The 16,164-nt window shown below is 42.2% G+C and overlaps 2 protein-coding genes across 5 annotated transcripts in view; one reads left to right on the top strand and one right to left on the bottom strand.

Moving 5' to 3' along the window:
• rhobtb3 (Rho related BTB domain containing 3) overlaps nucleotides 1-16,164 on the bottom strand; it is a 181,528-nt gene that overhangs the window by 19,376 nt on the left and 145,988 nt on the right. For all 3 annotated transcript variants that reach the window (XM_069891828.1, XM_069891846.1, XM_069891837.1), the window contains 2 exons: nucleotides 13,346-13,472; nucleotides 424-597 (listed from right to left, as the gene is read on the bottom strand). In XM_069891828.1, coding sequence (XP_069747929.1) covers nucleotides 424-597; nucleotides 13,346-13,472 — 301 coding nt within the window. The remainder of the gene's footprint in view (nucleotides 1-423; nucleotides 598-13,345; nucleotides 13,473-16,164) is intronic.
• LOC138739554 (uncharacterized) lies at nucleotides 3,560-12,884 on the top strand. 2 transcript variants are annotated; one of them, XM_069891868.1, is made up of 4 exons: nucleotides 3,560-3,654; nucleotides 7,989-8,069; nucleotides 8,681-8,774; nucleotides 9,036-12,884. In XM_069891868.1, the coding sequence occupies exon 4, from the start codon at nucleotides 9,206-9,208 to the stop codon at nucleotides 10,238-10,240; it is 1,035 nt and encodes a 344-aa protein (XP_069747969.1). In that variant the 5' UTR covers nucleotides 3,560-3,654; nucleotides 7,989-8,069; nucleotides 8,681-8,774; nucleotides 9,036-9,205; the 3' UTR covers nucleotides 10,241-12,884. The 2 variants fall into 2 exon arrangements, with proteins under 2 accessions (XP_069747969.1, XP_069747959.1); XM_069891858.1 differs by lacking the exon at nucleotides 3,560-3,654 and having other exon boundaries at nucleotides 7,882-8,069; nucleotides 8,681-12,884.

Here is a 16,164-nt window from a genome sequence, read left to right as displayed (position 1 = left end):
AGTAATATTAACTGTGCCTCTATATCTTAGAAAGGAAGTATCAGTGAATACATTGGTATTGCTTGGATATTGAGCCAATGTGGTTCCTACATCAATGGTTAACTTTGGGGATGAAGTAATAAGAGACAAATGAATTCCACCAGTAATTCATTTGGTAGCAGGCTAGAAAAAACAAAAGTACAGCATATGCGGAGAAAGAAACAAAATTAATGTTAACTGTGGCTGGACTGTTGATGGAGTCCTTGACTTGTTTGTGTCAGCGATCTTGTTCATCTGATTTCTGACCAATAGTCCACTCAGTATTATATTCATATCTCGTAAATAAAGTTGAAGTTAAATATTTGTCACATTTGGAAACAGATCGATCACGTTGTTATTTTCTTGCAAATCACTCCGTCTACTTCTACAGAATTGATTCCTCACCTGTGCAGCATGAATCAGTATACAGGTACTCCAAAAAAAAGAGGAAGGTTTCCTTGGAAACACCATGAATAGGAACGTGATATGCTTTTGTTTCAGCATAGTTTCCGCTAAACATTGCAGCCATTACCTCACAACGGGCCACCAGTACTGCTTTGTGAGCATATATGGAGATACCTGGAGAAAAAACCAAACCACAAAATTAAAGCAAATAAAATATTTCACTTGGTGCAACATTGTTCTTTTTAAAAAAAAACCTTAATTTAAAATTTTCAAAATACATAAAGAATAATACATATATATAACAAAATAAACTAAAAAAAATCCAAACCCACCCCTCCACCCCCCCAACCTCAGCAAGCCCTGCAAGGGGAGTAAAAAAGAACATATCAATTAATTACATACATAGACTGTGTGATATCTCAAACTTATGATAAAAAGATTTAAGGTATTTCTAAACCCATATATTCCAAATAGGGTGACCACATCTGAACAAAAAAAGAATAATTATCATGCAAATAATATGTTATTTTCTCCATATAAATACATGATCTCAATTCATCATGCCAATGAGCTATGTTTACTTCTTCATTATCTTTCCAAGTAATCGTGATACATTTCCGTGCTACCGCCAATGCTAAACGAACAAAAGCCATCTGAAACTTGTCCAACCCCAAACCAGTTAAAGATACAATATAACACAGCAAAAACATTTCTGGGTCAAATTGCAATTTAATCTTTAACAGTTTTTCAAAAAATACCTGCAACATTGTTCTTCATTATAAATTTTCAAAAAATAGCTTTCACGCACATTATATTTAAAATTTTTGTGGCAATAAATGATTTTGAGGCGCTAATGCAGTTTAAAATTTCTTAAGATAGGTAATATTCATGAGTAGATGCACTTACAAATGAGAGGCGAAACTTAAGCTACATATTTATTGCAGGAAATAATAATCTTGATCAAAAATTTTGAATCAATGTGAGAGCTCCATTGAACAGGAAAAGTAATCTGACCACAACTAAGGGCTGGAACTCCTTGGCCTTATAGAAGTAAATCACAAAGATCTGTAGACACCGTGGTTGAAGAAGTTCAGCAGTATATAACTAACATTTTGGGCTTGAGGCCTTCATCAAGGCATGAGAGAATTCTGGAAAGCATCCGAGCAAAATGGTAGGGTGAGGGGTGGCAAAGGCAGGATATGATAGGTGGAGAAAGGAGGATGGCTGGGTGGATAAGGGGGAAGAGAGGGGAGAACTGGAAAGACAGGAAAGGGGGAGAGCAAAGAAAAGGCGAGCAAGTTTAGTAGAAAACAGGGAAGTCCATACAAATGCCATCTGACTGGAGGGTGCCCAGACAGAAAATAAGGTGTCGTTCCTCCAATCTGCGGGTAGTCAGGGTGGGATAGTACGTAAGGCTATGGACAGACATGCGAGTCTGGGAGTGTGACTCAGAATTGAAATGGTTGGCACTGAGAGGTCGGTGTTGTTGCAGACGGAAAGGAGGTGCTCAGAGGCTTGATCTCCCAATCTGCAACCGGTCTCTCCGATGCAGAGAACACCACAATGTAGAGAATAAATACCTGGGTTTATAGTTGTCATCACTCGTGTTTCTAATTCTAGTTAATTTATCTTTTTTATATTTCAGTAACAAAATTATACATATTGACAAAATAGTCATGAAATGCATTGCTCACCATGGGGGAAACTGGTTCAAAGCCTTTGAGATTTAAGGCACAGAATTTAGATTCAAGGCACTGGAGAGTATCTGTGGCAGATAGCACCAGGCAGACTGGCAGTTGGCAAATAAATATCAAAAATGTGAGGAGTTTGTACGTTCTCCCCTCCGGTTTCCTCACACCATTCAAAATGTACTAGGGGTTCTTGAATAAGAACCTCCATTTTACGGCTTGTGACCAGTCTCTCTCACACACACACACACACAAAATCCTGTAGAAACCAACACCTCCAACTCATCCCATATCCCTTGGTATATTCAATATATAAGCTTTAATCACTTAATTCAATTGATCAACATAAAAAGAACGTAATCACCAAATTCTTCTATCTCAATTATGAAATCAATCAAAGAAAGAAAAACTAGTTAATTGCATCAAGTCTGTGGTAACTAAGGGTTGAGCTTGAGGTAGACTGAACATATTCTTCTGCTTGAGCAAAGTTTGTAAAAAATATATTCTGTTGTCCCGGAACAAAGATCTTCAAGGTAGCAGGGTATCGAAGAACAAACTTGTAACCTTTATCATCTTCTTAGCAGTATTAAATTATTTCCTTCTCTTCAACAAATTTTCACTCAAATCAGGGTAAAACAAGATCCTAACCCTTTCCCATAACTAAGGACCTTCTTGTTCCTTCACATTTTTCACATCAAGATTCAAAACCTCCTCTCTATCTTGATAATGCAGAAACATTATTATTATAGAACATGGTTTTTGATTAGGTAGAGGCTTAGGTTTCAGGGCCCTATGAGCTCTTTCAATTTCAATCTTTTTCTCAAAGTAATCTCCTCCAAATATTTTAGGAATTCAATCTAAAAAGAAATGAGTCACATCTGGGCCTTTTTCCTTTCTAACAGACCCACTATTTTGATATTAATTCTTCTCCTAAAATTCTCCAAAACATCCACATTATCAGAAAGTTTTTCAATTAATGTAATTAAACCATTTGTTGTATCTTCCACATTAGTTACCCTTTCTTCAACATTTTGCATTTTAGTAATTGTTTCTTCCAATTTCTCTAACTCTTCTTCATTTTATTAACCACGTCCAATATTTTATCTTTCATCTCCTTAATTTCAGCTTTAATCTCAGTCTCAACTTCCTTTAATTCTCTCATTTCCCCCTTTCATTACTTTAAATTGTTCCATTAACATTATGGATAAGTCCTCTTTCTTAATATAAGATCCAAATTTAATTTCCTCCATTACCTCCTCTTGTATCCCCTCTTCCTCATCTTCAGCTGAAGAGCCTTCTCTTGTACCCGACTCTTCCTCCACTTGTGCAGAAGTCGAGGTCCCCAACTTTCATCCAAGGGACTGCTGCACTCCTGGTAGTGCTCTAGATTTCGTCGCACCGCACATGCGTGACACACTTATGAGTTCTCCACTGATGCCATCTCTCCACAATAGCAGTGGGGAGGTGCCGACAGGAGTCCCCTCCTGAGCAATCACCGAGTCGGGAGGAAGAATGAAGTCCAGCAACCTGCTTCGATGTCAAGGTAGGCCCAAGTTATTTTTTCTTCTTATCTTCCCGTCAGGTTCCCGATCTCATCGCTATCACTTTTTCTTTTTTGGAGACATCATAGGACAAAGGTAAGGAGGTTTAAGTATACTTCTAAAATATTTTAAACTTGAAACAGTACTTATTTAAAACTTTTAATCTAATTTCTCAAGGGAGTCAGGAGCCTATGTGTTCATCCTACGGTATCTATCCTAGAGCATCCATGTCAATGCAATAAAGAAGTAAGATTTTCAGAGATGTTGTCACCCAGAAATTTGAAGTTCTTGACCCTTTCCACTGCTGATCCCTCGATGAGGACTGGTTTATCTTCTCCTGAAGTCCACAATTAGTTCTTTAGTCTTGCTAATGTTGAGTGCAAGGTTGTTGTGACACCACTCAACCAGCTGATCTATTGCACTCCTGTACAATTCCTCATTGTCATCTGTGATTCTGACAACACTCATGGTAAATGGCATTTGAATTGCGCCTAGCCACACAGTCATGGGTGTAGAGTGAGTAGAGCAGTGGGATAAGCACACATCCTTGAGGTAAAAATACAATGCTGGAATCACAGCAGGGTAAACTGAGTAAAGATAAAGAGACACAACCAACATTTCAAGCATCAAGGTATGAGCAAAATGTAGGCAGGTGTCCGGAAAAAATATTGGGGGGAGGGGTTAGTGCGGCTATGTTGATTGTAAAGGTAAAGGTTCCATTATATTTATTTTATTTTTTATAAACTTTAATTAAAATAAAACCACTAAGCAAACATATTACAATATTTCAAGCTTAATTCAAATACAGGTGGTATTTATATAAAAAAGAAAAGAAAGTAAAAAGAAATTGAAAAAGAAAATCTTCCTATTGATCCCCCTCCCCCCCATCCCCTACAAACAAAAAAAGAAAAAGAGGGACAGAAAAACCACAAAAGGAGTACTTCACTTTCTGATACCTTTAAATAAGAGAGAGAGAGAGAGATAAGAGAAAGGGATTATTTAAGATTCATTTCAATTTTAATACCAACACTTTGTAAATACGGGGTCCATATTTTACAAAATGCATGATACTTATCTCTTAAATTATAAGTAATTTTTTCAAGTGCCATACAACTCCGAACTTCTGCATGTCATCTGTCCATTCCTAAATCATCATCAGTCTTCTGTAGCACCGCTAAAGGCAGAGCTGCTGAAATAAATGCTGTCCACACCAAGCAAGTAAACCAGTAACTGCTGTTTACTCAAACCCCGAAAGTTCCTTTTTTGGGGGGGGGCGACAGACTCACGGGAGTGATGTCAATAATGCTGCTGTGAGGCCTGGCTGTTCCCCTAGCAACACGCTCCTGCAGCCTGGAACTTCTGCATGGTGGGGGGAAAGCCTCTGTGCTCTGGTGCGCTGGCTGTTCACTTTGGCGATTCGGCCCATCATGTGTGGGGTTGACCCAGCCCACTACACTTCCAAGTTATAGCAATACTTTTTTCTAGCTATTGCCAAAACAATTTGAAAAATTTTTACTTGATACATATTCAGTTTTAATTTAGGTTCAATCCCTCTAATATCTCCCAGTGAAAATAACATATGATCCTGTTGAATTTTACTCGTTATTTGTTCTAATAAATTACCCATTTCAAGCCAGAAAAGTTTAATTGTGGTATACTGCCAAGTTGAGTGCAAAAAAAAGTACCAACTCTTGTCCACATCTAAAAACATAAATCTGAATATGTTTAGTTCATATCATGTAATTTTTGTGGTGTTAAACATAACTGATGAATAAAGTTATATTGAGCAAACCGATATCTCACAATGATTGTACTTTTCATACTCTCTCTACATATTTGAATCCATCTACGTTCATCTATTTGCTTATTTAAATCTACCTCCCATTTATGTCTTGATTTATGAACTCCTTTTAAAGCCTTCTTTTGTAATAATTTATACATCTCTGAAATAAATTTCTTTACATCTCTAGTACATAATAATATTCTTCAATTTTCTTCCCCCAAGATTCCAGGAATACATTTCTGTAAAAAATTCCACAGGGTCACCGTTCCTTCAAAATCTTCTTTAAGGCCAATAATCTTAACATTATTTTGTCTACTTTGACTTTCCAGTATATCAATCTTATCCATCATTTCTTTTCTCTGTTCTTCCCCCAGAGTATATCTGAATTTTAGACCCTTTCAATTCTATCCATGTAGATGCCCATATATTTTTAACCATCTACAGATCCAAATCAACTCTTTGGATTGTTGCTTTAACTTCATTTTTGAAGCATTCTTCAACACTTCACTTTTAACCTCATTCATATCAGATCTAACATCTTTAATATCAGCTCATAACTTGATATTGACATTATTAGCAAGTAAAGATCTTTCCTATTTGGTTCTTTTTTTCCAAGACCCGAAGCCCCTGGTATTTCCTCTCCATCTTCTTGATCCTCTTCATCTTGATCTGATTCTCCTTGATTTCCCTTCTTCTCTTGATCACCAGCTGTCAAAACTGCAGGTACTCCTGACAGCTATGGCATGTTTGGATATCTGGTATATCTGTCTGCAGTTCCTTCATTCCACCAGCACTACTGGAAATGGTGCTATGAAGCAACTATTCAAGAGCATATTCGACCTCCATGCATGCGCGCAAGGTTAGTATATTCTTCAGGGGACATCTGGATCTATCCGGCATCATCTTCCCCAGTATCCTTGAGAAGTGGTGCTGGCTTCAGTTGAAAATAGACAGTCATCGCTCAAGTTATTCGCGGGGGCTTCGGAACTTAAGGCCCAGGCTCCAACTATAAGGTAGGCCACTCTTCTTCGATTTTCTTAGTGTCTTTACTTACAATTTTCTTCTCTTGCTGCTTTCCTTCCTCCAGTTGTCATATCCAACAGCTTCCAGGTAGATTCCAGAGGATTTTAATATATTTTAAAATTAAAATTAATTTTTATTTTGGGCTTTGTATTTTAATCCCACGGGAGAGTTGTGAGTCCATCTCCTTCCCCTTCACCATTGTGCTCTGTCCCCAAAGGTTCATTTTTGTCACACAATACTACATTTAGAATGTAACATACATGAAATTCTTTAACTTTTGTCTGAAGTAAGGCGGACAGAGAGTCCCCATCTTGTCCAGCGTCCCTCACAGAAACCTACAGCACCTGGTGTCTCTACGCAGCCTCCCCTCCAAGTACTGACCAGGCCTGTGCCTGCTTAGGTTCTGAGATCAATCCCAGGTGTATTCATGTTATTAGGTGCTGTCAGTGAGGAGTAGACATTGTTTCTGATTCAAGGTGACTGTGGTTCTTCCATTACCTGCTCCTATTCTACTTTTCTCAAATCATACTCCCTTATGCCTGCCCTGACCCCTCTCTTCCTCAATCTGTCTCTTCACAAACCTGCCTTTATTTTTCCCGTACCTATCGATTCTTGGACCCCACCCCAAATCCATTTTTTATGCTTGCTGTCTCCTCCCCACTTTAATCTAGATAAAGGATACTGACCCAAAATACTTGAGTGACCATTTCTCTCCGGGGATCCTACCTGACCCGCTGAGTCCCTCCAGTCGCACAAGATTGCAGCATCTGTGTAGTGCACTAAGATAGCAGCAAGTCTGTACAACAGACTTTATTCCAGTAAAAGTCTGAACACCAGTTCAAGACTTGGTGGCTCCTGTGACTGGCCCAGGAGGGGCAGGCTCAGGTCTATATTCGGGTCGGCTGATTGACAGCCGGCCAGGTGGAGTCAGCCCTTAGGTGGTCTTCCTGCAGGTACAGAGATCGCCCCCTGCAGTAGGCTGGTGGTTGTATCAGCACATTCTGCAGTTTTTGTTTCTCTGCACTTTGAAATGGTGGGATGAATGCCTGCTTCTGTCCTAATGAATGATGGCATTTGAAGGAGGTGTAAACTGCCCTCTGACTCCCCACACTTCCTGCATCGAAAAACATTCCTCACAAATTTCTCCAAGTATTTTGTATTTTCAATCACAGCTACAAAAAAGAGATGATTTGCTGACTTTTCTGGAGTGAGAAACATTTCCTGAGAGATAGGAAATGTTATTTAATACTTTCTGCAGCATTGTTAGTCATATAATTACATTAGGAATAAAATATAGCAGATACTAACACAATTTCATTGCTGATTTCTTAAAATCTGCTTTTCCTAATTGTTTCCCAGCTTCTCATAACATACTTCTTTAATATTTCGAAAAGTAATATTTTATATTTGATGTCTCAGGAGATATGATTAATTGATTACAAGCATTTCTTTACAATGTATAAATATGTAGCATTTAAAAAGAAAATTAAGTTACTCTAACATTTTTACTGCCTCTGTGAATAATGAAAGCTGTACTCAAGACAGAAAATCCTGGAGAAATTCAACAGGTCAGACAACATCTGCAAGAAACTAGATGTTTTCACACTGCAGGTAAGCGGTGACCCTACTTTGTCCTGTAGAAATTCTCAGGAATTAGGACCTCCCAGCCCTTTCACATTGTGGTCCAAGTTCCTGGAAATTTGCCCTCCCTGGAAATTTAAAGGGAGTCCCGCCCCAACCGATGATGTGTTTCACACTCACAGAAATAAGAGCAAGCCCCCCCCCCCATCCATTGATTACCCACCTGCTCCCTCCCCGCCTGTCCATTGTTCTCTCACCTGCCCTCTCCCTCCCTCCCATTTGTCCGTCAGTCGGTCACTCACCTGCCCACTCCCTCCCAGTCTTCTGTAGGTCGGCCGCTTGCTTGCCCACTCCCTCTCCCTCTCCCCTGGCCATCTGTCGGTCAGTCAGTCACTCGCCTGCCTGCTCCTTCTCCCCAGCTCACCCCACAGCTGACAGTCAGTCACTTGCCTGCCTGCTCCCTCCCTCCCATCAGTAGGTTGGTTGCTCATTGGCCTGCTCTTTCTCCCACTCCCAACCCTGGCCATCCATTGGTTGGTTACTTTCCCAGCCCACCCACTTCAGGGCTGCTTTGGCCCATCACGACGATGGCACAATGCGGGATGAATAGCCGACTTTGTTTTCCATAATCCCTCACACAGCTGGAACCACTTGGGGAAATACATCTGCGTGAGGGACTATGGTTAACAAGGACACATTGTGCAACGTGCTGAAGTGGCCCACTGTTGTCAGGGGGTAAGTATATTTTAATTGCCTACGTGATGAAACACACAAGCACTGGCATCACTGTGGTGATATATAATTACACCACTAGGTCACCACGGGTCATCCCGGTGACCTTGTATATAAAGCAGTCCAGAGCTATAGTCTAGTCTTCCAGGTTTGTCTTGGAGAGAGACAAGACCTTTGGTGTACATATTAGTTTATTAAAGCTGTCTTATACTCGCACTGCTGTTGTGGTTATTGTCAGTACAATTTAATAAACTAATATGATAGCTACTAGGATGGAAGCTGCTTCTGCTCCAACATGCATTCCCAACCACCTGGAGACTCTTCCTGAGGAATGGAATCTGGGGACGACTAGCATGCACGTGCTTCCAAGGTCAGAGATGGTGAGGAACCACTATATTGGAATTGTGGTGGAATGCAAGTAAGACCACAGAAGTATGATAGGGCAGGTAAGAAACGGGCAAGAGCCATGCCTCCCTGTGGGTTCGCCGGTACAGGTGCCGCTGACCCTAAACCCCGGTCCGATCAGAAAGGGGCCACTACAATTGCGGGTGGAAGGATCTCCACAAGTCGTGCTCCCGATCCCCAGGTATGTGCAGAATTCCCAACCACACCAGAGCCAGGGAAAGCAGACACCACTACTGTCACTCCCCCAGCAGCAGTTTCCCCAGTACCACGGAGTAAGCCCACTGCAAATGTCCCAAAGCCAGAGACTCAGCCAACAGCCCCAAGCACCCAGGTTACTCCTCCAGCAGACACAAGCCCCACAGAGACTCTACCAGCAGCTCCCAGTACCCCAGGGTCAACCATTGATACACCTAAGGGACCAGAGACTGTGGCTTAGCCATGTGCTGCGACCAGACAGGCTGGAGCTCAACCCCAGAAAACCCAGAGCTGGCATGCACTTTGGCCGCTGGCAGAGATGCTTTCTGAAATATGTGGAGGGTGCTGAGGCATCGGATAAAGAGCTATTAATGCTGCTGTTAGCCCAGCTGGGAGACCACCCTTACTCCCTTATACAGTATGCCAGGTCCTCCCAAGAGGCAATGAGCATTTTACAGAGGCATTACAGTAAGGGGCATAGAGAACTCCACTCCCGGTACAGGGTCATGACCAGGTCACAACAAGTAGGGGAGTCCGCCAGAGACTTTATACTCTCTCTGAAAGACCTGGCGAGAGGCTGCAACTTTAAAGCAGTATCAGCTCAGGAGTATACGGAGGACCTTATTAGGGACAGAATTGTTGCGGGCATACGGTCCACTGAGACGAGACATCGATTGCTGGAGAAAGGAATGGTGGGGCTAGAAGAGGCAGAGACTATTGCAGAAGCTTTAGAAAGCACCAGGAAAGAATTGGAGGAGTACTCACAGGACCCTGGGACTGGGACAAACGTCATACTGCTGGACTCTCTAGCCCCACAAAAAGAAAAGTATGTTGCCTCACAGGAATTCACAACAGCAGCAGCACCTTGAGGGTCCCAAGTGCTTTTTCTGTGGACAAAGAAAGCACCCCAGAGCCCTCTGCCCTGCCAGAGAAAATGTCTGTTCCAACTGTGGAAAATGTGGACATTATGCAAAAGTCTGCAGAAGCCCCAAGGCCCATTCTCATGCTAATGAGAGGTGGGAAAGATCTTCTTTCTCCACAGACAAACAGAAGAAGAAGAATGCCATGTGCAGCCGGCCATCTTGGACAAATGCTATGGAGCAGAGGACACAGTCTTCAGGAGTTGAATATGACTATCAGATGGAAGGACACACCAGACTTGCTTCCCTACGCATGCATCAGGCGAGTCCACACAATTTATCTGACACCACTGTGTGCATCAAAATTAATGATGGGAGGGTAAATTGCTTAATAGATAGTGGATTACAGCCAGACAATCAACAAATTTACACAAATAGATGCCTATCCCCTGCCATGCATAGCAGACATGGTCAACAACATTGCACAGTACAAGGTGTTCTCCACCATAGACCTGAAGGCAGCATACCACCAACTGCCCATTAGAAACAGCGATCACATTTACACAGTATTTGAGGCAGATGGCAGGCTGTATCAATTTCTGCGACTTCCCTTCGGTGTCACCAATGGAGTTTCAGAGAGAAATGGACCAAATAGTAGATGAGTTCCAACTGAAAGCAGTGTTCCCCTACTTAGACAACGTGGCAATCTGCATCTTTAGCGCCAGGAAGTTGCCAATCCTGGGCTACATAGTGCAGAATGGGGAAATCAGCCCAGACCCAGCTCGTATGCACCCTCTCCTAGACCTCCCAGTGCCACACATGCTGAAAGCACTAAAAAGGTGTTTGGGGCTGTTGACTTACTATGCCCAATGGATCCCCAACTACACCGACAGGGCCCGCCCATTTATAAAAGCCTCAGTTTTCCCACTGTGCCCAGCAGCCACCAGAGCATTCAGGGACATTAGGGACCATATCGCTAAAGCTACCATGCGGTCCATAGATGAGTCGATCCCATTTCAAGTAGAAACGGATGCATCCGATGTGGTTCTGGCAGCCACCCTAAACCAAGACAGATGACCGGTGGCCTTTCTCTCGCAAACCCTACAGGGGTCAGAAGTAAGACACTCAGCAGTAGAGAAGGAATTGTGGAAGCAGTAAGGCACTGTCGACATTATCTGGCATGCAAACACTTCACCCTCATCACGGACCAACAGTCTGTGGCTTTTATGTTCGATAACCAGAACAGGAGGAGAATTAACAACAACAAAATCCTGTGCTGGTGGATAGAATTGTCTACATTTAACCTCAACATTCTATACTGCCCTGGGAGACTCAACAAGCCCCTGGATGCACTGTCCAGAGGCACTTGTGCCATCCTTAATCACACGTTCCAGTTGCAGAACTTGAACAATGAGCTGGGCCACCCAGGGGTCGCTAGACTGTTTCACTTCATTAAAACCCAAAACCTCCCATTTTCATTCAAGGAAGTGAGGTCAGTGAACAAGAGCTGCTACATCTGTGCGGAATGCAAACCGCTATTTTACTGACCAGACAAAACCACCCTGATAAGAGCTACCAAACCCTTTGAGCGCCTCAGCCTCGATTTTAAAGCCCTGCTCCCGTCCAATAATAGAAATGTCTATTTCCTAAACGTGATAGATGAATATTCCCGTTTCCCCTTCACAATCCCGTGTTCTGATGTATCAGCAGCCACTGTTATAAAATGCCTCCAACCCATCTTCAGCATATTTGGGTACCCGAACTATATACACACAGACAGGGGTGCTGCATTCATGAGTGCAGAAGTACAACAGTACCTGCACGAGAGGGATTGCTACCAGCTGCACTACAAGTTACAATCCCAGGGGGAATGGACAAGTTGAAAGGGAAAATCACACTCTCTGGAAAATGGTCCTCATGACCTTTAAAGCAAAAGACCTGTCTGTTACTAGATGGCAAGAAGTGTTGCCAGAAGCCCTACACTCTATACATTCTTTGTTGTGTACTGCCACTAACATGACCCCACATGACCGTATCTTTTCTTTCACAAGGAAAGCTACGACGGGCATAGTGCTGCCTCAATGGATGATGACACCAGGACCTGTTCTCCTCCGGAAGCACTGCAGACCCACAAAGTGGACCCACTGGTGGATCAAGTGGACTTGAGGCATGCAAACCCTCAGTACGCCTTCATCACATTCCCAGATGGAAGAGAAGACTTGATGGCCAGCAGGGATCTCGTGCCGGCCGGATGTGTGAACAACGCAGAGGAAACACAGATGTCTACAGATCAACAAGGAGCGCAGCAGCAGTCACTAGAACAGTCATCCATCGAGTCACCCCAGATGACTATACCACCCACCTCGAAAATCAGGACCCTGGGTATGCCCGGCCCCACAAAATATCACTACCCTAGACTTGATGGCAAGACCTAATCCCATACAAGAGGATCCCCAGCCCACATGACCAACCAGTACTTCCCACTCCCACACCTCCACCAAGAAAGGCCAAAAGGTAGACCACACTCCCCACCTCTATACCACTACTGAGGAAATCCAGAAAGCAACGGAAGCCACGAAAAATTTTGGATTTATGAACGTACATACAAGGGAAGGAAAGCTGTGGGGGGGGGGGGGGGGGTGGATAACAATTTTTTAAGGGGAGGTGAATGTGGTGAAATGTAATTACACCACTAGGTCACCAGGGGTCATCCCGGTGACCTTGTATATAAAGCAGTCCAGAGCTACAGTCTTACCTTCCAGGTTTGTCTTGCAGAAACCTCTTAGTGTACATATTAATTTGTTAAAGCTGTCTTATACTCACATTGCTGGTGTGGTTATTATCAGTACAATCACAAGGCTTCCCTGCTTGGCCATTGGCTCTTCACACCGTAGGAAGAGGGCAGTCTGGGAAAATTTACCAGGGCTGCGGCTCAGCTGCAGATCTGTTTAAAATTCTCAGGCCAACCTTTTCACACCACAGGTTCATTGGAGAGTTCCCAGGAAAATTTCTGGGGAAATTTCCATTTTACAATGCAGTTTGAAAAGGCCAAGGATTTTTTTCCCATTTGTAGACAATCTATCTGCATTTATTTGCTTTGCAAAGATATCTTACCTTGCACTTTAAAGATGACATCAGCCAAGTCAGGGTTTCTGAGGAAATGACTTAATGAACAGCAACCACTTTGAAGTTGTTCCTTTCTTTTTGCACTTTGAGTGTCAATCCCACTGGAATAAACTGCCTGTGAGATATAAATAAAAAGACATTGGATAATTTGTTTTCATCATTTTCAGTTTCCCCAAATAGCCTAACTTAGTCCATTATTCTAAAATGTATATATTTTTCTTTTTAAGGAATTCCACCAAAATGCAACAAACTTAAGACTGAATTACGCTGAAGGTCAACATATCTGTTGTAGTAGTAAAAACTTAATTGTTAATGTACAGCACTGAATTTTTTTTCTTTCCCAAGTGTACAGTTATTTGGGAGCTTATTTGCAGGAGACTGCAAAGGAAGGAGACACATTCTTACTATTTAAAATTTAAAAGGAAACATCAGGGTCAGTGATTTAAAAGTTGCATTTTTCAATTCAACGCTTGTAGATCATTATCATTAGACTAGCTCCTTTTGAAAATATCTATGTATCACAATCAAGACATTTGCTTTAAATAGAAACATTGTAATTAATCACAGCAACTTACTATTTTGTGACTATGAAGCACTCATTAGAAGCTGAAGTGATACAATTGTGTCTATTGTGCAAGTATGAATAACTGAATACAAACCATTGCCAGTACATTTTGATGAATAAGCTGCCTCTACACAAAAATAATATGCCCCAACTTCTTTGGAGAGGGAAGACAGCCAATTGTAACTCTGACTGGAACTTACCCAGAAAAGCAATATAGTATCATCTTCTTCTAATAGGATTAATCTACAGTGCATCTCTAAATGATATACATTCACAAATTAAGGAACTTTTGCTTGTTTCACTAGTTCGAATCCTCTTAAACTGAAAAGTTAAAGTATTCAAGAAAGAAATAATTCACTTCAACATGACATCATTTGCATATTTTAAAAGTTCATGAAAATGCCTGCAAAGGCTTTTTAAATATAGCAACATATTTTGGAACTAAAATGAATAATTTATGTAAAAAAGAGTGATCTATATCAAAACAAGTTTTCCTTGATGTCCACCAGTAAATCATTTATTTCTCCATTCCCTTTAATAATTTCACCACTCGAGTTCTCCAAAAAAAAAATTACTGTTCCACTGTAGTTAGTAAAAACACAACGCTGGAGGAACTCAGCAGATCAAACAGTGGGCACTTTACGTAGCAAAGATAAAGATACATAACCAAAGTTTTGGGATTGAGCCCTTCATGAAGATGTGCACAAAATGTAGGCAGGCGCCTGGACAAAATGGTGGGAGGTGGCGGGAAAGAGTACAGTCGCACAGGCAGGAGTTAATAGGTGGATAAAGGAGGGAGGGCACACCAGTAAACATGGGGAGGGGTAATGGTTTAGCAATAGTTTTTAGTTTCTCACAGTTTAGAAATTACTTGGATTTTCTTTGATGAAAAAATGCCTGCTGCCCATTTACAGCAGCACTGAATATTCACAACAAAATAAAATTTGAGCCTTCATTATAATTGGGGGCCTGATTTAAAGCTGACTGCCGCTGTGTGGCAGACAGAGGAATTCCACAGGGATAGGGAAACAGGGGCAACCATTTGGAGCCTTCCTCGTCGGTACCAAAAGCAGAAGTGCCTCCATTCCCCTGGTGCAAGTCTTTTTAGCTTCTCTCTCTCAAATTAAATCTCTCCATCACTCTGTCCTGATCTAAGCCCTCCTGATTGCACCGTGCTTTCTGTAAACACAGTTCTCTCCCTCTTGCTGTTTATGAACTTACACTCTCCATTCAGATTGTTTTCTCAACCCTTCCAATTATATTCTCGCACCCCCCCCCCCCACCCCATAATCACTATTATTGTTTTTAGACTGAGGGCATGTAACGCCATAATCGAGAAATTTTACCACTACACGGGCAGTCTAAAAAGGAACGTGCAGGAATTTTGTCAATTCCTGAACCGCGATTTATCCTGCAGGACCTCGACAACTTTTTGGAGGAAGCCTGCAGTGCAAGTCATACCAAAAAAAATTGTTGTTGGTCATTCACTCTACTGCACGTCCAACCCCCGGGATTGTTCCACTCAGGTACTTGCAGTCTAAAAAGGTGCCCAGTGTGAACAATCACGTGGGCAGTGTAGTGCAAATCGAAAGAATCAAAAACTTGTTGATCCGAACCAAGGTTTTTATTAACAAAAGACTGGAGCATATCACATGTAGGTGGATCAATCCAGAATGATATGGGTCTGGCTAGGAGCAACCCTTTAAGACCTGCCAGTAGGTGTGGCTACACTCTCAGCCAATCACAGCCATCCTATACTACAATATACATATATATATATATACATCAGTGATAGAATCTGTATTATCACATTCACCCCTTCTTTGAGAATTGACCTTGAGGTGAATGGAGGGGCTTTAAAAAAAAAGGGGGGAGAGAGAAAGACTGGTGGGAGGTGAGGGGCAGTAACAGTCGGGGGGGCCTGATCGTCCAGCACGACCGCAGTGGTGCTGGGATTGGGGCCACTGGAGTCGTGTCGCTGGCGGGATCATTGGGTGAATACACTGCCTCACTCAATTCCCCGACGGTGTTGTCGACAGGCTGGTCCGAGTTGTTGCCACAGCCGCTGGTGGGGTAGTGCTGATCCCTCTGTTCAAGCACATGACCTAGGGGAGAAGGATTTGTAGGAGGTTGGGTTGGGAGCAATGTGGATCCAATCCGGCTTGGGCTAGGCCCCTTACTGAGACCGTGTCCTCCCACCCGTCCAGGTACTCAATGTATGCAATAATGAGGGTTCGCATGG

Source organism: Narcine bancroftii, chromosome 1, assembly GCF_036971445.1.
Source record: "Narcine bancroftii isolate sNarBan1 chromosome 1, sNarBan1.hap1, whole genome shotgun sequence".
Lineage (NCBI taxonomy): Eukaryota > Metazoa > Chordata > Chondrichthyes > Torpediniformes > Narcinidae > Narcine > Narcine bancroftii.
Note: the sequence above shows the minus strand (reverse complement) of the source record. Positions and strands in the feature narration are given on the sequence as shown.

Excerpts from the sequence above, each read along its gene's own strand:
- LOC138739554 (XM_069891868.1), top strand. The coding sequence starts at position 9,206 with ATGATAGGGCAGGTAAGAAACGGGCAAGAGCCATGCCTCCCTGTGGGT.